At 46.1% G+C, this 28,000-nt stretch overlaps 1 protein-coding gene across 1 annotated transcript in view; it reads left to right on the forward strand.

Moving 5' to 3' along the window:
* The window catches only part of LOC311059253 (signal-induced proliferation-associated 1-like protein 2), a 120,443-nt gene that overhangs the window by 80,912 nt on the left and 11,531 nt on the right, over positions 1-28,000 (forward strand). Inside the window, 7 exon segments of the mRNA XM_084076994.1 lie at positions 963-1,220; positions 7,235-7,381; positions 9,427-9,530; positions 10,187-10,275; positions 12,076-12,470; positions 16,205-16,486; positions 20,360-20,498. Of these exon segments, the coding sequence (XP_083933120.1) occupies positions 963-1,220; positions 7,235-7,381; positions 9,427-9,530; positions 10,187-10,275; positions 12,076-12,470; positions 16,205-16,486; positions 20,360-20,498 (1,414 nt within the window).

The following is a 28,000-nucleotide window of genomic DNA, read 5'->3' on the forward strand; positions in this document are numbered from 1 at the left end:
GTGTTTTCAACTTTATAATCTGTAATGAGCTTCTTAAGCTGTGTGTGTGTGTGTGTGTGTGTGTGTGTGTGTGTGTGTGTGTGTGTGTGTGTGTGTGTGTGTGTGTGTGTGTGTGTGTGTGTGTGTGTGTGTGTGTGTGTGTGTGTGTGTGCGTGTGCGCGTGAGTGTGCATGTGTGTGCATGTGTGTGTGTGTGGTGCATGCATTCCTTCGACATGCACATTATTACATCTTGGGATACATATGGGCATTTAAGGTGTTCTGGTGTTGTCATGGTAACACAGAAAATGTCTGTTCTAAGTTTAGAATGAGCTCCGACCTTTAACGTAACCTAATGCTTCAGGGTCAGCAGAATTACGCGGTATGCACACACACACACACACACACACACACACACCAACAGACTCTGATGAGATCGTTTTGACAGCGTTTTCTTTTCCATCCTACTCTATGTGTACATATGTGTGTGTGTGTGTGTGTGTGTGTGTGTTACATGCCTTAAGATTACATATAAATAACCCATTTATAATACAATAATAATTCTAGTGCCTACCACTTTATCCCTATAATATTGCTCTATTAAGTGGCATACATTATTGCGTAATCTTCTATATTAATCACCAATCTTTGAGGCCCATATTGGGTGGCCTTTGCACTGCAGTCAGCCAGTGTTTTTAGCGGCGCTAGCCGCTCTATACCTTTAGGTATAGAGCGGATCCTGCTCTATACCTGACTTTGTCCGTGTTCACCGTCAACGCTCTGATTGGTCAGACCCGTCAACGCTCTGATTGGTCAGACCCGTCAACAAAGTGATTGGTCAAGCTTCACGTGACACATGGCTATAAACACATTATAAACACATATCGATGACAAAATGTATCAAAGGCGCCGCTACCTTCACACAGGGTGTGATTTATTTTTTCACACACTGATCTCGTGCCTTTCTCCTCCGTCCCCATGCAGGGGCTGCTCGGAGCTCTACCGCATACCCATGGTGGAGTACAAGGTGGACAGCGAAGGGACTCCCTGCGAGTACAAGACACCCTTCAGGAGGAACACCACCTGGCACCGAGTGCCCGCCCAAGCCGGCCAGCCCTTGTCCAGGGGCTCGCCCACGCAGCTCGGCCCCGACCGGCTGCAGTGCCAGCAGATCCTGCAGCAGCACCAGGCGGCCATCCCACGGAGCACCTCCTTCGACAGGAAGCTTCCGGATGGGACCAGGTACTGTATGCTATACGCTGCCGGCCCGCCCCACCCACCCACCACCCACTCTCTCTGACTTCTCTTTTTTTTATCACTACCCACTCAATGCGTTGTCCTCCCGGCTTTGACTTAAAGGGATAGTTCACCCCCAAAAATACTTTTTTTCTATCGATTATACACCCCATGGAGACTTGAATTCATGGATATATATTTTTTTTTTGTGGCATTCCTAAGCCAATCATTTGATAGGTAGGAGATACAAAGAGTCTCTTTTGTATCTCCTACCGGAACAGCTGCCTCCGGTCCGCTGGTCATCAAATTATTGGCTTAGGAATGCAACAAAAACAAAAAAATATCCATGTATTCAAGTCTCCATGGAGTGACTAATCAATAGGAAAAAAAGCATATTTTTTGGTGAACTATCCCTTTAATCTGGTTAGAGAATAATTTGTATTATTATTTAGCGTCAGGAGCCGAAAGCGCCTGTGGTCCCTGATATATGAGTTTAACTGGAACTAGCTGACATTTTTCCTTTTTAAAATATCCTTTCAAGGTTTTCAGTTAACTAAAGCGCAAAGATCATGATCAAACGTCCATCCATGCATTAAGGATGTGCAAAATCTTTGAACTGACGCCCCCTTTTTTTCTTTTTTAGATAAAAGGTGCAACATCTCTTTTCAGGGTCCTTTGTGTCTGAGGAGCATTTGAAATCAACAGAACGCCTCGTATCTCTCTTTCATCCACCTCTAGATGATAAGCCGAGCCTTTTAGTCCTTTGTTCCCGTTTTAGACTGGAGAGATCTAGTCTCTTTTGGACATCTCCATTGAGTCATGTAAAGTGCCAATTTGCACATTCTAATGAAACCCCCTGACCAGCAGCAGCCAGTGCCATGATAACGTAACCCGTGTGTCAATCCGACCCCCCTCTGACTGTACAGTACAATGACTGCCTTCCCCTTAATAATCAGAGACACTGGCACTTGTGGCAGTCCATCTCTCTCTCTCTCTCTCTCTCTCTCTCTCTCTCTCTCTCTCTCTCTCTCTCTCTCTCTCTCTCTCTCTCTCTCTCTCTCTCTCTCTCTCTCTCTCTCTCTCTCTCTCTCTCTCTCTCTCTCTCTCTCTCTCTCTCTCTCTCTCTCTCTCTCTCTCTCTCTCTCTCTCTCTCTCTCTCTCTCTCTCTCTCTCTCTCTCTCTCTCTCTCTCTGCACCATATTGAGTAGGTGGTGACAGGGACTCTGCCACTGGTGAGCTCATCTCAGCCAATTACTCCAGAAACAAAGAGAAAGCTCTTCACGATATGTAGCCCCCCAGAGGACGTGGGAGTACAGGACGGAATGGGGGGAGAGAGAGAGAGAGAGAGAGAGAGAGGATAGAGAGAGAGAGGGGGATGAAAGCAGTAAAAGGGATTGCCAGATAAGACCGAAAGGATTACAGAGGCATTATAAGGAAAATATATTTACATATGAATCATTACAGAATTACGTTTGCATTATTAAAATATACTTAATTTATATACATACAAATAATTGTCAGTATACGATTTCTAATTTAGGCATTTAGCAGTCACTCTAAGCCAGAGTGATTTACAAAGTGCAAATCGGTGTAAACACCGTGAACCATTGTTACCCAACAACAGCAGTAAGCAGTCAAGTAACAAGAAAACAATGACACAGTCATAATTTAAAGCAGCTTGCAAGCTAAACTAATCTCAGTAATCTCATTTTGGGGGATTTAGGGCAAAAAGTACTGTTTAATGTGCACTCTATTAGGAATTTGATTTATCTGGACTTGAGCAGGACTGCCGCTGCTGCAGACAGTAGACTAGCTATTTCCTTTATTAGCCCATAAAGATCTGTTTTTTTTTATTTGAGCTAAAAAGCATTATTTTACACTTTGGCCATTCAAAAATAGCAGATATACAAGCTCATAGGCGGCAGCGAGTGCCGCGCTATGAGCTTGTAGATCTGCTATTTTTTTTAAATCAAGAAAATGTGTGCAAATTAATGTATTTATATTATTTTAAAGCGAACATTCTTAACTCAAATCTTTGCTTCTGAGGGCTGCACTCTATAATTTGTTATGATTTAAAGTATTCTCCTACTCTGTGTCCTCTGCCTGAGAGCTGAGAGGGAGTGGCATCTTGCAAATACAGGCTGTCAATCAAACTGCCACACAGTCAGAGCAACGGTTAGAGCCTTTCTAACAGGCACGCCCCCTTTCCACAGCCACGCCCCCTTGCCTGGGTAGGGGTATAAATACGAATGGAAGTGCCCTTTCTTTGCCCCTTTATCGCTGCCCGTTTATAGAGCAGCTTTGCTAAAGCAAGCTGCTAAAAAAGACTGCAAAGTAAACAAGTAGGATAACAGGTAGACATCAACCCTAGTGTCTATTTAAGTGTATAACTGGGTTAAGGCTTTAAGGCTTTAAGGCTGGGCTTTGTGCGGAATTGTGGGCAATTTGTTAAAGGGATTGGGAGTGGAGTGTCTATAATGTGAATTCCTGGATATGAAATGTTCATCTGCAATATTTTACAGTGATGTATGTGGTTGTGTACCAAAGTATTGAATACAGTAACATGGTTTTTAACCATTGTTTCTTTTAATAAAAATTGTATAAATGTAATTAGAAAGAGCAATACTCAATCTTGGGATGTTTGATTTGAAAGAGTGAAAGTTTTTAATTAATTGTAATTTTTGTAATTATCTGTTGACTCCCACTCAGTCTGTATTGAGTGTTTTGTCAGAGTGATTGTTATTTGGGATGCTTTCACTGTGCACTCTCTGTCATGTCACCTTGGCACATGGAGAGCTGTTTTCTCTCCTACCCTTTTTAGCTGTTTCAAATAATAAAAGGATGGTTTCCTGCCTTTTCAGAATTCTTTGTTAATATTACATGTAGATATACTGGAGAAAATAATTGAATAATGGAATAATTTGGCTTTCTTGCATGTTACCATGAGTTGATGGTGAGAATCACTCAACACACCTTAAATGTCAGTACGACAACTTTGACCATTTCATGTTTTTTTATTGGCCACATTTTTTGTTGCTAAATGAGTAACATGTCCATTTTAAGGTCAGTCCACCTTAAAGTCTGGTCAGATTAGCTCATTAGCTCATTAGCCCATTAACTCATTCAACTATGTGGGAATATTTTGGGTTTAAGCCATATGAAATGATATCACACAGGCTATTTGCAACCAAGATAATTGTGCTATTACTAATGAAGGAATCGCAAACCACCATCTGCGTTGCAATGTTTCCCCTATTTCAGCTCAGGTAGTCTGTCTCGCTCTGGGTTTTATATATTCACAATCTGTTTACATGACTAAATCAGAACCATTACCGGCGGTAACAATGTGTGTAATCATGTGTGTACTCGGTGATCATGGACTTTATAGACGAATCCACAAAGCGCTCCCCTGGCGCAATCATAACTGCAGTGTCAGAATGCACACCGCAGCAGGAGTCCGACACCGTGGCGCTCTATGGATTCGTCTATATAGAATCACCGTATATGCTGCTAGGCAATCATAGCCCAGAGGGGAGACTGCTCTGCGATTGGCTAATCCATTATTAGGGCAACCACATGACCAATTCTGTAACTTGGTCGCCTCACCTGTAACTTGGTCATTTTATCTACAAGGTCATCGGTAGGACATGATAACATAATAGTACGATACAATACAGTACAGTACAATAACAGTACAATCTAAACAACAAGTAAACAAATATAATAACTGACATCACTTTGTAGTGTTTCTTTGAGCTGTTAGTCGTAATTTGTAGCCCTGCTGCAGCTGCCTATGTTGTTGTCATCTTCTGCATAACGTGCATACATCATGCAAACAGAACATCTGTGCACTGCATAAGGACTGTGTGAATTCGCTAAAGTGGTGTCTCCTTCCCTCGTAGCTGAATCCAGGCCTGGCACTGTAAAACATGACACCCAATATGTGTCCATCTGAGACTGACAGGCATTCCCTCTGACCACCAATGTTATTGCAGCACTCGGAAGAAAAATTACGTTCAATAACCCTGTGTTCCAACTTTTTCCTTATGTGCCGAAAGAGAAAGAGAGAGTGAGAGAGAGTGAGAGGCAGCTGCTGCTGTTTTATATTAAGTGTCTGGACCCCTCTGAGGAGACTAACACCTCAACTGGGGCAGAACTGTAGCGCTCGGGGCCAAAGTGTTCGATGATGTGAGCTGCGATTGAGTTACTGGCAGTTTGGTGGGTGTCTCATATGGTGGTCTGGACTGGAGAATGTGTACTGTACTTACAATAGATTTAACATATTTGTTTCATCATATAAAAGATTTGGCCAAAACTTGACTATATATTATGGAAATAATGCGCACTTGAAATCTAACATTTTCAGAATATATTGCGTTCATCTACCCTTCCAATAGACACAACTATGGTCACATAACGATGTGTGTGTACCAGACTTTTCTGTGGCTGCTAGGCAATCGACTATACTATAAGAGACATACTGCACTATCTTGAATCCCATGTTTGTTTTCAATCTCAAGCAAACAGTAGCTACGCTCTCAGGGGGGTTTCCTGGGCAGGTGGGAGTATGCAAAGTAGACAAAACTCTTCTCTCCAGCATTATGATATGATACACATTAGGAGTGCATGCTATGGAGGGGAAAGGAACTGGTTGGAATAACGTGTTCCTTCCTCGTGCTACGTCCAACCGGGGAAACTCCCCCCCCCCTATAAGAAGTGGCTTGCTAGCTCCTCATGCATTGAAGGAGGCATGAGCTCAGCTCCGTAGGTGGGCAGAGGGAGAGTAGCGCCCAGGATTACAATTGGCACTGGGTGAAAAAAGGGGTTACAAAATCGTGGGATAAAAATGATATATATAAATTTTAAAAAAGCAGCGCATGCTACAGAAAATAATTCATCACATCTGCAACATAGAGGGTTGTTTTTCATTCGTCATTATCTTGCCGTACAACAGTACACTCAGTGTTAGGTTTCAAAGATGCCGCCCGCAGCATCCTTTCACATTCAAAAACCACTTCTGTTCACTTCACATTAACCATGTAAACACAATGGGCTCGCCATCTGTTTTACACACAGAGAAAACCTTGCTTGTTTTTCATTTGACAAACTGGAGTTATAATAACTACAGTATGTTGTTTCTCCTCTGCGAGTCCTCGTACTCCCCAAAGATAACCTTTCGCTGTGTGCCTTTTGTCACCGTACAATCAGATACGTAACTTCATGTCTCGCTGACACTGCTCACACGTTTCTGCCATTCGTCTGCAAAGCTCACTGTACAGAGAGAGACGCTGCTTGGGGCTAAACAGCCATTTCAAAATGTCAATAGACGTACAAAAGAAACACAAAAGCCTTTTGTTTCCGCTTGTTACGTAACCGAACCGCAGCCTCTAGGATAGATGTCCAAAGATGTCGTTTGTACCACTATCTGTCTTTTACGTAACGTTACTTCCACATGTCAATGTGTTTCAGGTCTTCCAGTGGTGGAAAAAGTACTCCGATATTTTACTAAGTAAAAGGCCTGTGTTCAAAATGTTACTTGAGTAAAAGTAGAAAAGTATTGGCATCAAAATATACTTAAAGTACCAAAAGTAAAAGTACTATGATGTTTGAAAATAGCAGATCTACAAGCTTACAACGCGTCGCGGTGCGACGCGTTGTGACCTTGTAGATTGGCTATTTTCAAATAGCCTATAGGTATAAAATAGGGCTAAAGTGGTTAAGGTATGTTTTATAATATCATAATTAATATCTGAAAAGTAAGTTTGCAAATAATTGCAGTGGAGTAAAAGTATAATATTTGCCTCTGAAATGTAGTGGAGTATAAGTAAAAGTATTGGGAATTGTAAATACTCGAGTAAAGTACAAAAATACCTCAAAATTGTACTTAAGTACAGTACTGGCAAAAATGGTCTCACTGATTCAGTCCATGTCCTGAAGCTATATATGTGCCCTTATATCTGTATGTGTCAGTGAGTAACATACAGCATGTCCTTACGCTGTGTGGATCATTGTCTCTGCAGGACCATGCATGATATGGAGAACCCTCAGGTCACCTCGTGTAACAAGGGAGACCCGCACTACCGTAGCTCGCCCAGTAACCAGTCCTCCTCCAGTGACCCGGGACCTTCTGGCAGCAGCACCTGGTCCCAGCAGCCTTCATATGATGGGTACGCCATGCTTGTTGTGACCGTCAAATAAACATAACGTTGCTGTCGGTCAGAAACCAGCTAACTCAATTTTTCGGCTTTTGCAATTTTTGTCCATAAATCAGTGCTATTGAACACCCTTTACGTCTGTGTGTTGATTAAAAAAATATTGAAGCAATAAAAAGTATTAAAAGGTGCTTCTGACAAAACCAGCTAACTCCATTGGATCCTCAAACCAGCTAAGTCCACCAAAGGGGGGTAGAGTTAGCTGGTTTTGCTGACTCCAGGCTCCACCCCCTTTTGACCAATAATGAACAAATCCTCCTATCTCCAATTTTTGTTTGTTTTTTGTAATTTCCTCAGAAATGAACATTTTGGTGTTAGCTGGATCCTGCCCGACAGCAGAGATATACCATTGCTATGATGTCTTTGTAAAGTTCTATATCGCTCTGCGGTTGTAGGCTACTAGTCGAGGTGAAATCCACAAAACAATTTACGGTGAACTTCAATCTCTGTGGAGGCTTAACTCTGCAGGAGTGGAGAGGGCAATGTATCTGGGGGAAAAGCACACCTTAAAAGAACTATACACAGAGCTGCAGTGGATCTGTCCTTTCCTCATGCAGCGCTCTCTCCCCCGGTCTCAGTAGCCTCGGCGGGGCTTCTTTCGCTCTACATTAGAAGAGTTGGGGGCGTTGTCACATACTAATACAGCCCGAATACCCAATCTCAGCACCAGCCTCAGTGGCTTGCCTCGTTAATCACTAGACTCCCAACCCTCACCTCCGGAGTTTGACTCTGCTATCGACACTACTTTTTCCAATAACCGCGGACTACGTTTTTTCGCCGATAAAGTATAGTTTTGGACCGCGACGGAGGGGCGCAATCTCAAGCGAACTTGAGCCACGAGAAGCACTGCGAGCACTTGCTGCGCTGAACGTTGCGAAGTTCGCTTGAGCCTACTCAGCCCCGTCCGAGTTATGTACCAATAGGCACAGAATCGTAAATGATCGCCCCCCCCAGGCAATGCCAGCGCCGAGCATTATTTTCCACAATGGACAACTGTCCTCCTGGAATGTCAGGCTCTCTCCCCCCCGCCCCCCGGCTACTGAGAGCGGGGAGGAGAACACTGGTCGCGTCCTTTCCAGGTATTTTGTTCCAATGACCCTTTATATACAGAAGGACGCTATAGGTGTCCCGGAGAACGAGTCAGTGTAGAAACAACACTGTAAAAATAGATTTGTTCTACACTCGGCTCTGTTTCCCATTTTCCTTTTTTGCACGGGACATCAGGGCCTGCTGACGGGCTTAAGGGCTGACACACTGTATTGGGTTCTTGTACTTGAGGCGGAATCCATCAGAGACTGGTGTGGGCGAGTGTAAGTGCTTACAGACCATAACAAGAGGCTTAGCTCCACACTGCTGCCTTCGCCTGGCCCGGGCCTTCTGTCAGAGAGGCCTCAGAAAGTGGCATGGAGCTCTTTACAGATCACTGCCAGGGTTGTCACGACTAGAGAAGCCAACATGTTCATTAGGTAATTGATCCCGGGGCTATAGGGACGCGATTGAACGATCGAGACTGCATTAACGTTCAAATGAGACTCTCTGTGACTCTGAGTGCGTCTGTCATAACCCCCTTTGCTCTTAAGATTTAATTAAGATTCTTATTGGGGGCGGGGGGGGGGGTCTAATTCTCTTCCCCATTCCAGTTGAAAGCTAGGGAGCCTTGTGTGTCATGTTTTATGAGAGACACGTCTCTCATCAGCTGACAACTTTAGTTCTATTCTATTCTATTATGAATCCAAGTGATTTTGACCTTAAGTGATCTTGTGCTAATTGCTGCTGTGAATGCAATGAAGCGTCATGCATGTAGTCCCGCTCACAGAATACAGCGCTAAACTAAAGCCTGATTTATACTTCATTGCATGCCGGTATCGTGAGGAGAAAATAGCCGATCTACCAGATTGCAACGCGTTGAGAGCTTGTAGATCTGCTATTTTCTGAGAGCAACGTGTACAGTATGTACAATGGAGTACAAACTGAGCATAAGCTACCTCTTCTTCCTTCAGATGTCCGTCTCCTGTCCTCCATGAACACTCGGGGGACCTGCACGGCTGTGAGGGCGACAGCCACCGAGAGCGAGAGCACACTCTGGAGAGGACCAGGTCTGCAGGTGAGTCTTTCATCCTCTTCCCTGCACCCCGCAGAAATTCCGGGAGTGTTCATTGGACTGGATTGTTCAGCTTTGTGTAAAGTTACAGTATAAAAAGACCTGAGAGTTATATCTTCAGTCCGAGCCAGGTGGCACTCACCCGCAGTGGTGGAAAGTAACTAAGTACATTTAGCACTGTACTTAAGTACAATTTTAGGTACTTTTACTTTACAGGAGTATTTCCAATTTGCAATACTTTTACTTCTACCACACTACATCTCAGAGGAAAATATTGTACTTTTTACTCCACTACAATTATTTGAAAACTTTGGTTACAAGTTACTTTGTAGATTTTGATTATTACAAAACCACTTCAGCCCTATTTAAACTTTGGCAATTTGAAAATAGCAGATCTACAAGCTCACAATGTGTCGCTTTGCGACGCATTGTTAGCTTGTAGAAAGTGACACATTGTGAGCTTGTAGATCTGCTATTTTCAGAGGATTTTTATACATTTTAAAACTTGTGAATTGGGACCTTGTAGTGTTTCTACATTGCAGTATTGGTACTTTTACTTTAAGTAAAAAATGTTAGTACTTTTTCCACCACTGCCCGTCACACCCAGTGCCCTGCGAATCCAACCCCACTCAACTCTCTTCTCCTCCGTCCGTCCGCAGAGGCCAAGTGGCACATTCCCTCCACCAAGATCCTCAACTCCCTGAAGCAGAGAGAGGGAGGCAAGGACTCGCCCAACAAGCTGTCCAGGGTAAGTGCCTGACTACCACTCTGACTACGTTACTTATGGAGGTGTTCAGGTGTTTTGTGTGTGTGTGTGTGTGTGTGTGTGTGTGTGTGTGTGTGTGTGTGTGTGTGTGTGTGTGTGTGTGTGTGTGTGTGTGTGTGTGTGTGTGTGTTGTGTGGGGTCCGCTGCTCTGAGACGTTGCCCGGTCCGCTGCTCTGAGACGTTGCCCTCTCTTGTGCTGTCAGACCTGGTTACGCTCATATCGATGCATGAACGGAGATAAGGTCAGATCGACCTTGGTGGTGGTGGAATTCGGTAGCCAAATATCGGGGTGTCTAACGTGCGTGTCTCTCACCATATTAACCTCTGTCTGGCGGTACACAATCTCGTATCACATTACATTACATTACAGTCATTTAGCAGACGCTTTTATCCAAAGCGACTTACAATAAGTGCATTCAACATAGGTAGGGAACGAAAACTACTAATCACCAGAGGTTTTAAGTGCATTCTCTGCAAAAACAAGCAACCAAGAGTATACCTAGCGCTAAGGTAAAGACAAAATAGCTAAATCAAATGAGCAGGAGCTTAAAACAAATAATTGTATCGACTAAACAAGATCCAATAAACAATACAACAATAAAACAAGCGCTCAGGCAAAGAGGAAGAGGAAAAGAGGAAGGGTATCACGTTCACTCACACGTTAGCGTGCTAAATGGGCATTTTTCTGCTCGTCATCATTTTTGGCAGCCTCACCGCGGGACACTTCTCTCTAAAGGTTGAACAAGTGTTTAAGCCTCTCTCCCGTACATCATCTCTTTTTGATCTCATACACTAATATAGTTCAGTGGAGATACATCTTTCTCCATTATCTTGGTCCCCAAAGCTCAGGGTCCTTTTTTTTCTCTCTTTAAAGTAGTGTGATTCATAGTTCATCCATGATTTAGCATGGCCTAGGCCTTTGCATGGCATTAAAAAGGAAACATGGTGGGTTTTAATGCAGTAGTCACTTAATTCCTGTCCTCCCATTAGGTTGAACTTAACCTAACCCCATTCCGTGAGAAGCCTGCTGTCATCAGTATTGATCTACTGTAAATGCAACATTAAGGACTTAAATAATGTATCTGAGGATGCATTATGGGTACTACTGCCTTGATCTTGTATCTCTGTGGCTTCTATTTGCTTGTTGATGGATGACTCTCTGATTATAAATGAGTTAATTATTATTTTATTTTTTTAGCCAAGTATGGTTTAGAATTCTATACTGCTTTCCCCTCCACCAGGGCGCCTGGTGGAGGGGAAAGGAGAACTGGTTGGAATAACGTGTTCCTTCCAAACGCTACGTCCAACCGGGGAAACTCCCCCCTGACAGGTGATAAGAAGGCTTGTTAGCTCTCATGCATTGAAGGGGGCATGAGCTCGGCTCTGGGCTCTCCCTAGGCTGGCTGGCAGAGGGAGTGTAGCGCCCAGGATTACTTAGACAATTGGCACTGGGTGAAAAAAATGGGATTGCAAAATCGTGGGATAAAATTAAAAAGATAACAATTTGACAGTACAACAATTTCCAAAAACGATTAGGCAAGTAGGTGTACAACCCAATTAGTGTTTCACTAATTGCATGTGTGGACAACAAGAAAAATAGATATCACCTGAGTGCCAGCTAATAAGGTTCTGAATAAACATCTGATGTGTCTGGATAGGATAGACCTCGCCCCAGACGGGCTACTCAAGGAAAGATATAACAAGCAAGTGCTGTTCAACCAAGGTCTACTGGGGGGTTTACCAAACTCTCCCTCTCTCTCTTTCTTTCCCTCTCTCTACCAGACAGGAGATAAGAACTCCAGCCACTCGAGTAGCAACACCCTCTCAAGCAACGCCTCCAGCAACAGCGACGATAAGCACTTTGGCTCCGGGGACTTGATGGACCCCGAGATGCTGGGCCTCACCTACATCAAAGGGGCCTCCACGGACAGCGGCATCGACACCAACCCCTGTGTGGGGCCCGCGGGGGCCCGCGTGATGCTGCAAGGAGGCAGGGCGGGGGAGCAGGGGGGTCATCCCTGGGCATCGTCGGGGGAGCACCACGACGACGGCGGCGGGGCGTCGGAGGAGGACCACGGGAAACTGTACCTGCCGCAGGGCTACGCCTCGGCCATCATGGCCGGTCACGTGACCGAGGGCAGCATCGGCGACCTGAGCGAGATCTCCTCCCATTCCAGGTACGGTACAGTAGACATGGATGTTTTTTTATGACTATGTTAGAAACTATGATTTTCATCTGTGTGTGTAACCTTTTCAACCCTGAAGGGTGGCGTTCGAATGGCTACGTTCGACCGATTTAGCTTCAAATGTCCACTGCATATACCGTAGCATGCAGAGGATCCCGAGATGTGACCTTTAACTAAGACACAGGCTGGTTAATGTCAACAATGTATGTCCTATATGTTTTACGTCATTCTTGGCAATCGGAAGATAACAGTGTGTTTGTGTGCCAGGTCATTGATACGTCCGCCAGGGGGAAATTGCATTTTCTCTCTCGTGGTATATACAATCCACTGAGTCTATAGACATAGTAGACATATGCACAGACCACCTGGGTGGGGTGACCCACACACACACACACACACACACACACACACACACACACACAGGGACAGTCAGTAGCTGTTACCTGACCTTATCGCCCAGCTGTACTCCCTCTCCAGTGACCTGCAGGCTGCTCTGTCCCACTGTGCCAGAGCTGATAAGCAGGGTACTGGTCGGGCTGGAGTGACATGGTGGCGCCCCCCCCCATCCCGCCACCAGTCTGGGGTCCAGCTGGGAGGGAGGTGGGGCTTCAGAGCGGGTTGGCCGTGGAGCTTCCACACAGTCTGTCTTTAAAATAAAATGGACGTCTTGTTCGTTCATCCCACGTAGGATTATGTTACCCCGCAATCTGTTCAGATCACTGACCTGTGTGTGTGCGTGTGTGTGTGTGTGTGTGTGTGTGTGTGTGTGTGTGTGTGTGTGTGTGTGTGTGTGTGTGTGTGTGTGTGTGTGTGTGTGTGTGTGTGTGTGTGTGCGTGCGTGCGTGCGTGCGTGCTTGCGTGCGTGCATGGCTGTGTGTGTGTGTGTGTGTGTGTGTGTGTGTGTGTGTGTGTGTGTGTGTGTGTGTGTGTGTGTGTGTGTGTGTGTTGCCAAAGTGTGTGTTGCCAAAAAATCTGACACTGCCAAAAAATCTGTCGGTCAAGGATTGTCTTATATGGACATCAACGTGCCTGCCTCAAAGCAAAACAAAAAGGACCCCACACTCTAAACCTGTCCAGTCCATGATATCATATCAAAGGAAAGCAAATCATCCTTGTCATCACCACCTCCCATTCTACTGTTCACTTCTGACATACAGTAGGAGCCTATGACACTTCAGTGTCATCTGAAGAAACAGTCAAACAGTTGGAACACATGTTTTTTTTAGGGCACATGGGCCAGATGGGCATGAATATGGATGTAGCGGATTCTGTGCTTCAAGCTAAGATCCATCTGAGGATGTTTTCTTTTCTTTCTTTTCTTTCTTTGACGAAGGTTATCTAGCCCAGTGGTTCTCAAACTTTTTCATGTCAGGGACCCCCGAATAGATAATGTATTTGGCCGCGGACCCCCACATCTCAAAATATTTAGTTCCAGGTACCCCCCCCCCCCCCAGAAGCTAAGATTTGAGTTAAAAATGTTTGCTTTGAAAATATATATTCAAAGATTTGCACAAAATCGTCAAGATTTTTCAAAAATAGCAGATCTACAAGCTCATAGCGCTGCACTCGGTGCCGCACTATGAGCTTGTATATATCTGTTATTTTTGAATAGCCAAAGTATAAAATATGGTTAAAGTGGTTAACATGATTGTGAAACTATATTATTAATTTTGCTGGGGACCCCCTGGTACCCCCACAAGGACCGCTGGGGGTCCCCGGACCCCACTTTGAGAAGCAATGATCTAACCCCCACACAGTTTGAGCGTAGAAGGAAGGAGTTCAGATGGTTGAGGTTTGAATTTTTAGCATGATCCAATTTGGGGGTCTGTTGTTCCCCCCTTGCAGTTGATCCAAAGTTTTCAAAGATATTCATAGATTGGCTGTTTTAGCTATTTTTGTGCAACACCCCTCATACGATGGAAGTATGATGAAACAGAGCTTAAAGGGATAGTTCACCAAAAAAAGAAAGAATAACAATTATAATTTGATGACCAGCGGGCGGATAGGCAGCGGTTCCGGTAGGAGACACAAAGGAGACTCCTTGTGTCTCCTACCGGAACCGCTGCCGGTCATCAAATTATTGGCTTAGGCTTAAAAAATATCCATAATAATTCAAGTCTCCATGGGGTGACTAATCGATAGAGAAAAAAGTCATTTTGGGGTGAACTATCCCTTTTAAGTGGTTAAGTAGATCAGCTATATTTGGTATTTTCGCGTGACACCGTCGTACAACAAAATATAGAATAGGGCTTAAGAGGTTAAGTTGAGCTGTTAACAGGTGATTCCTCTTCGTGGCAGCGAGATGAGAGATGAAAGCAGATGAAAGACAGAGCAGATCAGAAGAAAGTGAGATGAGACCCGGTCGGCGGTCCTAGAGTACTTCCATTAGATGAAACGATCAACGCAAGAAAACTAGAAGAAAAACAGGGCTGAGCGCTCTTGGACTGATTTACTAGATAGGCTCACATACCTTACATGTTGTTGGTGGTGAATAATGGGCGAATATGCTTCATGCTACCACTTTCATTATGTTCAAAACAGTGTAGTGTACTGTCTGCCAATGACCCTATCCTCTTCACAAAGAAAGAGAGAAAACAAAGACCAGAATATGTATGTCCATTAATAGCATGCAAAAGGTTTGCTACCACTGATTTAACCCACCCAAGACCGGGAACGCATCTGTGTAATATTTAGATTTATTTGGCTATTCAAAAATAGCAGATATACAAGCTCATAGTGCGGCACCGAGTGCCACGCTATGAGCTTGTAGATCTTTTTATAGCCAAAGTATAAAATATGGTTAAAGTGGTTCCCGGATTGAAGGGGTTAAATTAAGTTGCTATAGTAGCATTCAAGTCAAAGTCGAGCTAAAGTCAGAAACTGTACATCACTACATATACAGTATCTCTGGTGTGTGTGTGTGTGTGTGTGTGTGTGTGTGTGTGTGTGTGTGTGTGTGTGTGTGTGTGTGTGTGTGTGTGTGTGTGTGTGTGTGTGTGTGTGTGTGTGTGTGTGGACGATACGCTACATTACATTACATTACAGTCATTTAGCAGACGCTTTTATCCAAAGCGACTTACAATAAGTGCATTCAACATAGGTAGGGAACGAAAACTACTAATCACCAGAGGTTTTAAGTGCATTTTCTGCAAAAACAAGCAACCAAGAGTATACCTAGCGCTAAGGTAAAAGTGCAATATATCAGCTACCTATTTCCTTAAACAGATGAGACAAAATAGCTAAATCAAATGAGCAGGAGCTTAAAACAAATAATTGTATCGACTAAACAAGATCCAATAAACAATACAACAATAAAACAAGCATTCGTACAACTAGTTAACAACAAGTAGGCCAGGCAAAGAGGAAGGGTAGTGTTTCCTGAAGAGGTGGGTTTTCAGCCTGCGGCAAAAGATGGGCAGTGACTCTGCTGTCCTGACATCAGTGGGAAGTCCATTCCACCACTGTGGGGCCAGAACAGAAAAAAGTCGTGACCATGTGGATCGCCCAGAAGGACCCTTGAGTGACATATAGGATAGGTTTCTATACCGTCAGAGCCAAATCACCTCAGCCTCAGTCTCAACAATCCCAAACCCAAAACGCCCTCACAGTCTAATAGAGTACTTGCATTTGTTCATTATGTTGCCCATTCATCTGCTTGTTTGTCTGTTTTTACTTTGGTCATTCTTTGTGTTACATGTTGCTTTTATTTTGTGCTCTCCGACCAGTGGCTCGCACCACTCGGGTAGTCCCCTGGCGCGGGGCGCCAGATACTGTATGTCCACCGACTCCTCCAAGGCGTACACCATCCCACAAACCAGCAGCTCGGGGGCGGGGCCGGGGCCAGGGCCGGGGGAAGGGGCGGGGCCTAGCTCAGAGGCCTGTGGACAGACACGCCCACAGTCTGGCACACCCATGGAGCACCCATTGGGCATGAAGAAGACTGATGATGATGATGATGATGATGGTGGCCATTGCATTGAGGAACCTTCCAACATTTCAGAGTGTGGGTGAGTGTGCGCATGTGAATGTGTGCGCGTGCGTGTGTGCGTGCGCGTGTGCGTGTGGGTGTGTGCGATGTATGCATGAAAATATTGCAGGGTGTGCTCTTAAATCACAAAAGCGTTGAGGACTAACTGTCAAATCTAGTTCACGTCCTCATTCCAAGATGGATTAGTCTTATTGTTTATGTATTCTCACTGAAGCGCTCTTAATCCTGATATACTTCGTCGTGCGATGCGTTGCATTACATTTACATTACAGTCATTTAGCAGACGCTTTTATCCAAAGCGACTTACAATAAGTGTATTCAACATAGGTAGGGAACGAAAACTACTAATCACCAGAAGTCTTCAGTGCATTTTCTGCAAAAACAAGCAACCAAGAGTATACCTAGCGCTAAGGTAAAAGTGCAATATATCAGCTACCTATTTCCCTAAACAGATGAGACAAAATAGCAAAATCAAATGAGCATGAGCTAAAACAAATAAGTGTATCGACTAAACAAGATCCAATAAACAATACAACAATAGAAAACAAGAGTTCGTACAACTAGTTAACAACAAGTAGGCCAGGCAGAGAGGACGGGTAGTGTTTCCTGAAGAGGTGGGTTTTCAGCCTGCGGCGAAATATGGGCAGTGACTCTGCTGTCCTAACATCAGTGGGAAGTTCATTCCACCACTGTGGGGCCAGAAAAGAAAAGAGTCGTGACCGTGTGTTGCGTGCCGAAAACAGCCGATCTACAAGCCCACAACGCGTCGCATGTGAGCTTGCCGATCGGCTATTTGAAGCAGAATAAAACTAAGCTGCTTCCCAGAGTAGTAGGAGCCAGAACCGCTTCGATAGCAGGCAGCATCTTCAGCCCACCCAGTGTGCACAGAACTGGCCTTGATCGTAGCCGACAGCCACCAAATAAATAAGCTCGATGAAGCCGCAGACATAATACACTTGGCACGTGTCACTTGTGATTATTGATCAGCGTCGTGATGCCAGGTCCCTGCAGACTGGCACACTGACGATGGGCTGCGTCAGCATCTCCACTGGGACAGCGGCCAGGAACACACACACAAACACACAAACACACACACACACACACACACACACACACAGTAAAATCCTCAATGTTAAATGTATCCATTTGTAACTCTGAGAGAGTGTAAATGTAACCAAATGGTTACATTTATACTCTCTCAGAGTTAAATTAACATTCAGGATTTTACTGTGCACACACACACACACACACACACACACACACACACACACACACACACACACACACACACACACACACACACACACACACACACACACACACACACACACACACACAGAGGATGCCCGCCGTGGAATATATCCTCCTTGAAAATGCTACAAAGGAAGACAAATGTGTGCTGCCTGTGCCTCAGCCAGGGGAAAGTGTATAGTCTCACAGTCTATATATTAACTGTGAAGAGTGAACGTGTCTGTTTGGTGATTAAATGGCGGCGCTGTAGTGTAGAGCACAGAGGGCCCATTCATGGCAAAAATTGAAATGCGGCTTTAGATGGTGTGAGTGAATTGTACCTGTGTGAATGTCTGTGTACTGTATATGTTTGTTTGTTTGTTTGTTTGTTTGTTTGTGTGCGAGAGGAGAGAGATATGGGAGGCTTTCAAAGACAACCCCCCCCCACCCCCCCTTCGCTGCTATGGCTTCAGAGTAATCAGATTTAGGCTGTGAAATTTGCCACTTAAGGGCTCTGTGATTGATAGCATGCACTGTAGTCATCTTCCGCAGTGTTATGAAAAAGCACCGTAATTGAGTTTACCCTCCCCTGTGTTTGTTTATGTATGCCTATGGTTTTTATTTCATCTTTACGAAACAATGTCTCATGATAAATGGCCTAATATCACTCACTGATATTGTTCTAATATAATGAGCGTTTCTTCCTCCCGTACTCTCATTCTAAAAACTTTCCTTGTTTGTTGGATGCTTTGCTCTACTGTGTGCGTGTGATGCTAGCTGCGACGCGATGCTAACGCTAACGCTAACGCCTGTTTCTCTCTCGCTTTCTTCTTCCTGCTGCTTCTTGCTCCAGAGGAGCGGAGAGCTTGTTAGCCTTCCTCCTCAAAACGCTGTCTGAGCGTTCCAGGTACACAGTCCAGACAACCCTGTGAACCCCCCCACCCACCCACCCACCCACCCAACGTACACCCCACACCCCCCCCCCCCTCCCAGCTTTGGATTGACCCTCCCTGCCCCCATCACTGACCTCCCTCCCACGCCACAGCCCCGCTCCACTGTCATGGCGGTGTCATGAGTGCTGGACCGTGGCCATGCGGTGTGGCATGCTGGGCGTGGGTTGCTGTGCATCAGGTGGTTGTGACATTCCTGCTGTATCTCCCGCAGAATCCTCCTGCTACTTATACTAACCCTGTTCACATCACCTTGGCCTCAGTGTGCCTTTTCCTGTCAACTCCCCAATCCCAGTACACAGTCACACGCACACAGCTAGAGAGCGAGGGCAGGGCTCACCATGCAGCCTTATCACAGGTACCACGAGTACATGGAAGTCAGGAGACTGCACTGACAAACTACAGTATCTAGACGTTTCTGGTGGCTGCCTTCAAGATAAGCCCCATTGCTTCTGACCCCGGCCGTCATCAGTCAGAATGATTCTGGCACTCATATGTGGAAGTTAGCAACAACAGACACTATGTTTTTCAGGGGGGGGGGGGTATGGTCATTTACACATGGGTTTGGTGTGGTTAACCACCCTCAACCTGGCGTCCTATTTTGGGTATTGTATAGGCATCATTTTTCAAAAACGACTTACTTTTTTTAAATTCATTTGTGCCTTTATTGATATGATAGGATAGTAGGCCGACAAGAAATGGGGAGAGAGATGGGGGGTGACATCCTGCAAAGGCCGTCGGGATCGGGACTCGAACCCGCGCCACGCTGTCAGGCTACTTTAGAGAGGACACCAGCGTTTTTTTTTTGCTATTAGTCCTACGACAAAGTATATAGGGCATAACTCAATTGAAGTTAAGCCACATGTGGTTTGTATAGCATCCCTACTGTAGCTAGCATCATAACAAGGCTGTCCCACTGTCTATGTAGCCTACTAGCATATCTCCCATAACCATTATATCGCAAGGTTTATGCATTCAGGGTTTGGTTGCCATGGTGCCAGCCGTGGGAGACAGGATGAGGCTATGAAATCGCATCACATAACCAGGCTGCCACGCTGTCTAGTTGTCGAGCAAATCCCCCCCCGGCCATCTAACACCCTGCCAACAGAACTCAGCACGCGCAGGCTGCTCACTTCAAGCAGGCAAGGGTCTCGTATCCTCATAAACACGCCAGGTATATATTGTGTCCCTGCCCTGCTGCTCCCCTTCCTTGACTCTACAGGTGAAACCCGCACTGTACTCATCTTGTACTCTCCTCACTTCTCTCCTGTCTTGGCCATGACACCTCTCTCCTGGGTCCGTCTCCTGTCCTAACGGCTCCTCCTGCATGTGTTTTACTGTCTGCTACCTGCGTGAGCACCGCTCCGGAGTCCACGACAGACTCTCCCACGTGTCTTCAATCCGCTTCACTCGAAACCTCCTTTCCTTCCTCTCTACCTCTCAACAGAACTTGGCTGCCTTTTTCCCTTAACCCCCCTCCACCCGCAAATCTGTCAATCCCTAACTTCACTTGTGTATCCTGAGCATGAGGGGCAGGGAGAAGCATCGGCGAAAGCCCCCCCTGATTGACGCTGCTGACATTATTTTCCGGACCGCTGGGCCTACCTTTGACCCCAAGCCCGTGTCAGCCTGTGAGAGAGCTTCCCCGGCAGAACGGAGCTTTGCCGGAGCCTCTCGTTTGACGAGCTCTGTTCTCTGTTTGTCCTCTACAGGCAGCTGTACGCGCAGGAGGCCGCCTGTCGGCTGCAAGCTGCAGAGCGGGAGGGCGAGGCACTACAGGGCCTGTCCAAGGAAGAGTACCTTAAAATGATGCTGCCAGACAGCCCCCCGGGAGAGGACAAGAGGAGGAAGGTGAGACACTGTCACCCGTTCACCACACACACATATGTATGTACAGTACCGTATGCATGGCCACAACATACAGTGGCGTGCACAGACATTTTGAGGGGAAGGTGCTCAAGTAAATTATACTTTTTTTTGTTGACTTGGTCTGCTCTTTTTTCCCTCTGCACCTATACCTCTTTGCCAAAAATAGCCGATCTACAAGCCCACAACGCCTCGCAGCGCGAGGCGTTGTGGGCTTGTAGATCTGCTATTTTTGGCTAAAGTTCTCCTCAGAAAAGGGATGCTAGGTTTCGAGTGGTTATGGTAAAAAGAAAAATCATATCACATAAAGAATTGGCGGACCCCCTGTAGTAACTCTGAGGACCCCCTAGGGGTCCCGGACCCCCTGTTGAAGACCCCTGCTGTAAACTGAAAAAAAAAACGTTTTTTTTTTTAAAAAAATCAAAAGGGCACTTCCTATCAAGAGGGCAAAGGGCAGGTGCTCTAGCACCACCTAGAGTCTATCTGTGCACGTCCCTGACAACAAACACACACACGCGCGCGCGCACAGAGACGCTTTTTTCACTATTCGCCATACGATGACGTATGTACTGGACGGCATAAGTGGTTAACAAGATGATGCAATGAGTCGCGGTAACACAATGAATACAGAGTAAGGACAAGGATCTATAGGCACAAGGCAGGTCAGGATGAAATCTGTGTCTCGAGGCTGTTCCACCCTGCCGACTATATCAGACAGGAGAGAGATAGAGAGCTGGCCGAGACCAGAGTAGATCACCTCTCGATAGCAAACCAAATAAGTGCAGGACAAACATCTGCTGCCTATCGGCTCAACCCCGCGCGCACAGCTCCGCCGTCAACAGCCTTCTCTCTCTCCCTCTCTCTCTCTATCTCTCTCCCTCTCTCTCCCCCTCCACAGGAAGGGCACAGACTGTTTTCGTAATCTAATTTATTATGGGGCCCGGGTTTGCTCGGTCGGGATGTCATGGATTAAAAGGCAGGAAGTCACAGAGAGTGCGCCCATGTTTGATGTCTCTGGGTCTTGCGGATTCTATTAATTGCATCTTGAAACCCGCTGTCCCCCATCCTGTACCCCCTCAACCCCCCCACCACCACCATCCATTATCCACCAGGAAAGGGCCCTGGAGACATACAAATAGGATATTTGTTGGATGCCGCTCAATTCTAATACAAATGCATTATTAGTTGCCCCCCCCCCCCCCCCAGGAGGAGAGAGAGACAGCGATATAACCACAGCTCCTGGCTTCTCAGATAAGAGGGACTTTCGTTGTTTTTGTTGTTGTCGGGTTGCATTCACTGGGCCCCACCGCAACTCCAGTGTTTACGAGAGAACAGGCACGTCAGCGCCCCGCGCTAAACTGAAAGCAGGTGTACCGGGTCCCGAGCTGTGATATTCCTCCTCCCCTCCCCATTCCACTCCATTCTGCGTTTCCCACAGAGAAGAAAATGTCTGTAATCAGCACGTGCAATGGGACATAGTGCTGCTGCCTGTTGAATATAAGGAGCACCGTGGCCTTTGCTGTAATCTCGTTCCCCCTGTCTCTTTCAGTGGGATATATTGTAGTGTGTGTGGAAAAGTGATCTGGGAGAGAGATGCATGTGAGCGGGCACGGAGCCAGACTCCTCCTCCTCACATCTGATCCCAATGAACACGTACTGTGCTGTTCTTTTCTTGGGAGCTGCAGCGACCTGTGTTTTTAATAATCGACTGCCACAGCAAGCAAACGCTGTAAATACAATGTCAGTTAGAAAAATAAATGTTTCATTTTTTTAAATGTACTCTTATTTTTTATTTTTTGATTCAATATAGCCTGCCTTGGTTCAGGTACTATGTGATCAGCCATGCAGAGAATGCTGCAAAGGTTAACGCGCGTGTCTTCAAGCGATGCCACTGTTCTGTATGGGCGAGCAGGTGCGGGGGGGTGGGGGGGGGGAGATTTTCCTTGCCAGCCCAGCAGTCCGTGGGGACGCTTTGCTTCCACAGACAGGCAGGCTATTGTGCGGGTTGACGTAAAAAGGAAAGGCTGCTCACAGTGTATTCTCCCGCAACATTCCCCCCTTTTTTAAACCTTCCTGTGGGAAAGGAGGAAGGAAAAAAATAAATACAATAAAAAAAAAGGCATGAACTGGTGGAACACATCCTCTGGAGCCGCGCACGTCAAAGCTTACCCACCCGCTTGTTGTTGCTCTTCAAAGCAAAGCAGCAATGCCAAGAATTCTTACAAGTCATGCCTGTGTATCTGGAATCTGAACCCGATCGGGTACTTTGACGTACAATAACATCAGAACGAATAACAGCCCGTGTCAGGTTGAGAAGCGGTGCTGTAGCTGAGGTGGATTGAGACAGATTTAGACACACCTCGTATATGAAAGCCCAGCACAGACCGCGGCGCGGCTTTTTATTAGTGCAATATTTCATGCGGAAAGCACACAGCGGGTTCAGTCAACCCTGTGTGAAATGCGCGGGGTGCCAAGTGTGATCTTCTACATGTAATAAATAGAGTATGGCCTCTGAAAAACATGAAGCCCTATTACTAGGGATGTCCGATTTTATCGGCCTCCCGATATTATCGGCCGATATTAGCATAAAAATTGATATCGGGAAAATATCGGTATCGGTTTTTGAAAAAAAAAATTTTTTTTTTTTTTTTTTTTGCTTTATAAATAAGTTACAGGAGTTCTTACTGTATATGGTGTGTGTGATATGAAATTTGAGCTTACCCTAATCACAATAATCCCCGCATATATCGGTATCGGTTGATATCGGTATCGGTAATTAAGAGTTGGACAATATCGGTATATCGGTTATCGGTAAAAAAGCCAATATCGGACAACCCTACCTATTACCATTGGCTTTATTTACCGTGACTTTGTGTTCGGGAACACCAAATCTGCGTACTATTTTGTCGTAGAGTTTTTTTTAAATGTTTTTTATGTTTCGATGAGAGAAAACCATAGTGGGGCCTAAACATTAAGGGTGGAAACTTGCAATGACCTTTTTAAGTCGAAATCCCCCGTGAAAACCCCTTATGTTGCTGTTTGTAAATACCGTAGGATTTGTGGGGGTTTATCTGGTCCTTGAAATGCGAGGGCTGGGTGTTGGCTTGTGTTGGGATACCAGTCTAGCTGTTGGTTACAGCTGGTGAGCCAAAAGCTAATCTGGCCAACTGTGTGGCGTATCATTTGTGGCCACTATTGATGTCATCCGTGCAATATTTATGTAAGCAAGAGGGACGACTATGGGAGGGAGAGAACTCTGTGGTTGTGTGTGTTTTTCTGAACAACGGATCCTCTGTCAAAACTATGGCCGCTGTGGTGATATTACTCCAGTATCACTCCATTCCTATCATGTATAGTATACTGTAGTTTCTGTCTCTGCATTATTGGCCAATACAGAACACCATTTGGTACTTCTCCCCGGGGCAGTGAGGTCTTGTTTAATGTTCTTTCCTGGCCTTTGCCTCCCCTTTGACCTCCACATTGCATTACACACGCCCTCTAAAAGGTTTGTTCTGTGACAGAGATTCTTTCAAGACAAGGATCCTATTATAGAGAGTCAACAGAGAGCTTGACAGCAGCGGCCTACGCTCACAGACACGCGATTCATGTGAATCCTGGCGATGCGATGCAAGGGGAATCACCTGTAGGCTATAGCCACTGCTCCACTGGACCGTGTGCATTTGGTCTTTGTCCGTGCTCTGTCACACGTGGGCTCACAAGAAAAGACAGACTCTAGCAGACTTAGCTGCTTGCCAGGATTGTGGATGTATTTATAGTCAGCATTCTATGGACACATCCTGGAGATCCACCATATTATCTCTCCTGACAGTTCCTCGATAAGAGGAGGCATTCTCAAGTTTATTTTACTGCCCTATGGCATGCCTTTATTGTATACTGTATCTAACTATATAAATGGCGACCAACTTCCGCACCCTCGGTGTCCACACCCCACAGCTCTGTTATCGACTAAACAACGCACCGCCAGACCACATGTCGCCAACTGACTCGCCACGCCGGCCGCGCTGAATTTACGCCTCGCGTAGGGGACATCTCACTGCTCAATACACCTTTTCCACCGCGCAACATAATTAATTCTACTCACCAAATGTCGGACAAAACGGAAGGGGAGGCAGCTTCGTACCGTTTACCGTGCGCACGACCTCATCACCACAACTGCACGCAGCCGCTGCGGGGGTTTTTTCCTTTTTTTCCAAACTTTTTTTTTGGTCACCATTTTCTCCAGGCACCATTTCTGGTGTAACGTCGGGTGTTTCTTTTCACCAGCCAATCACCTTTCACGTTGCCACGTCCGTTGCCACGTCGCGCTGACGTACGCTAAACAAGCGCTGCCGTGCGCACAATGCAAACGAGCCCAAAGGCGCGCCAAAATCAGCCGACCATTGCTTAGACACAAAGTCAGACCTGGCAACGCAGCCTACGCCAATCATGTGTGAGAGATCTACAAGCTATGGGGCAGAGACGCCACCGTATCTTAGCAACAACTACAGCGCTCACTCTCATTGGTCGTGTCACGCTAAGAGCAGTCTCCAGACAATGGCATCGCAGACAGCTTGCTGTTACTGCTGTAGCCATCACAGGCAGTTGCAGCACGACGGACAGGGCGCTGTTATAGCTGCCATGTCGCTAACGCTAACCTGGTTGTCATGCCTGCAGCGGCTGTGCAATCACTTTGTCAACAATGCACGTTCGTGTGGTGAATGTCTATATTGCTGCTCAGTTCGTCCATTGTAGATGGTGTATGTTTGTGTGTGTCTTCTGGAGAACTATGTCGCTCCACAGCAACTACAGTAACTAACGTAATGGCAGGACCGCCCCGTGCAACAGATGTTAGGCTGCATTATGGTCATGTAGTAATTTCAGATAATTTCGCTCCGATTACAGCAGTGTTTATCAACCCTTTCACGCCGCCCCCCCCCCCCCCCCCCCCCCAAATACACGTACTTGATCTGGGACCCCCCCATTCTGTTTGACTCCGTTCCACAAGTAAATATTGTGAAAATAGCCGATCTACAAGCTCGAAACGCCTCACGTTCAGAGGCTTTGTAAGCTTGGAGATCGGCTATTTTCTACATGATTGCCTCTTTCTTACATTCTTTGCCAATGTGGCCCATGTTTTCATAGCATAGTTTATTGACTACTTCTGTTGCAGAAATGGCCATTTCCTTTACTTTCGGTTTTTTATTGTCTCCGCCAGGCCGAAAGGCATGGCGCAACACTATGTTTCACCCCCTGTCCGTCCGTCTGTGATAGCTAATCTCTCACATCGTTGACTTGATCGCAGCAAAATAACAGCCCGATGTGGACAGTCAGTGAGAGCTGGATAAACGACGTAAAATGTGTCAAAAGGAGTCTGTACGGCTGTCGATAAATGAACACATGACGTTGGTGGGAGAGCAGATATTGTGTCTTTTGGACAAACAGCAGCGTGGTGCTGATGTTTGTTGTGTGAAGCAGCTTAATGTCAGAGTGTTTGTGTTGGAGCGCCTCAGTGCGGCTGCAGAGTTCATGTGCAACCTCTTCCAGAGAGGCACAGAGACACTAGAAACTCTGCTGGGTAAAAAAAACACTGCTGGGCATTGACTTTCCTATGGACATTGATCTACACACTGCAGGTATATCTGCTACACACACAACATCAAACTACACACTGCAGGTATGATGCAGCGTTTGCATTACAGCCAGCATGCCAGCGTAGTTCCCATATGGTTTCAAGGTGGGCTAAACCATATGGACCCCATGTCAGCAATGTCAGCGGCATCCACTTCAGTCCCAACTGCGATGCCCATGCAGGCTATAAGTAGCTTCTACCTGGCCCTTAGGTGGGCCCCAACTAGCCATGTTTATGTGGGACCAAGGCGGGTCCTAACTGGGTTTGCCCATGCAGGCTTTAACTGGGTTCTACCTGGGCCCTAGGTGTACCCTAACCAACCACAGTGCAGTGCCCATCGCTCCAATTGTTGTGACGTCAGGGCTCTCAATACTGCACATTGGTGGAGGAGGAGGGGCCGCAGGGCGACCGCACACATCGCTGAACCAATGGTAGCCCACGGATGTTTCCTCTGTGGATTTACAATCTGCCCCTCTATGCCACATATCATCCGCACTACAGGGTCTTCACTGACCCTCATGACGCTACGCCACTTAAACGTGCGGCAGCATGCGCTGGGTTGCCAGGTTTGCACAGCCTGCGCCAGAAACAAGCAACCACCTTCATGAAAAAAAAAAAAACACCGAAATGGTCCGCAATGTTCCAGGGGTGTCCCCGCGCGTCCCAACACTCCACAGGGGGTCAGTGGACCATCAGGGGGTCCGCGGACCCCCTGTGGACCCCCTGAAACATAACAAATATTATTTCTTCAAATTTTTTCCTTTTTCAAAAAAAAATTTCCACAGTTTCACTCCGGCGATTTGGGTCCCCCAATATACACACGGCTGGGCCCCGTGCGCGGCTGGGGTTGAGGGGGGCGTAGCCCCCCGAAACTCTAGTATATATATATACTGTGTGTGTGTGTGTGTGTGTGTGTGTGTGTGTGTGTGTGTGTGTGTGTGTGGGTGGGTGGGTGGGTGGGTGGGTGGGTGGGTGTGTGTGTGTGTGTGTGTGTGTGTGTGTGTATGCGCTTGCATTACTAAGTATTCAAATCAAGTGCATCCATATACACACGCTACTAGGGGTGCAACAAAAGCTTTTTAAAAAAATAGCAGAAATAGCCTAACTACAAGGTCATAACTTGTCAAGATGCTTTGAGTTGTGAGCTTGTAGTCGTTAAAGTGGTTAATGAGACTAATCGATTTTCCATGATTCATTGCGAGTTTCTCGATTATTACAATTTTTGGAAATATAAATATAAATAATCGATAGAACAATCACCAAGAAAAACATTGATAGTTGCAGCCCTACACTAGTTTATCGTTTAAAAAGCGTATCATCTGTCTAGAAGAATGCCAGTTGCATCCTTTAGCCTCCCTGCATCTCAGCCACAGGCGGGCTTTAAGTCCCCAGCTGCACGGTATCTCCCCCTTCCCCTCCATGTCCGTAGTACCCCGTCTCCTGGATCTCTTAGCTCTCTGTCAGACACCTTCAGCTTCCATCTGCATGTTCCTGAGAGCAGAGGCTGTAATTGGTTCCTGATCATTCTCCCCCCGCGTCGCCTCCTGCCCCGCCCGGCTGACTGCTCGTATATAAACCTGCTGCACCGAGGGAAGGGGAATAAAAAAGGAAAGGTGCAGACAGGAGGTGGTAGGCTAGCGTGGGGGGGGGGTGGGGGAGGTCATTGGGCTCCGTTCACTAACATGCTGTTTTCACCCCTCCTGCCGACCCATTTCGAGAGGGCGAGACCTCCCTCCTGGGTCAATAAAAGGGATGCCATAGGGCAGTAAAATAAGCTTGAGATTGTCTCCTCTTATCGAGGAACAAGGCTAAAATCACAAACTGCTGGACCAATCAGCGCCACACTCCCTGTATTTTG

This window comes from Gymnoscopelus microlampas (assembly GCF_963454915.1).
Source record: "Gymnoscopelus microlampas genome assembly, chromosome: 13".
NCBI lineage: Eukaryota > Metazoa > Chordata > Actinopteri > Myctophiformes > Myctophidae > Gymnoscopelus > Gymnoscopelus microlampas.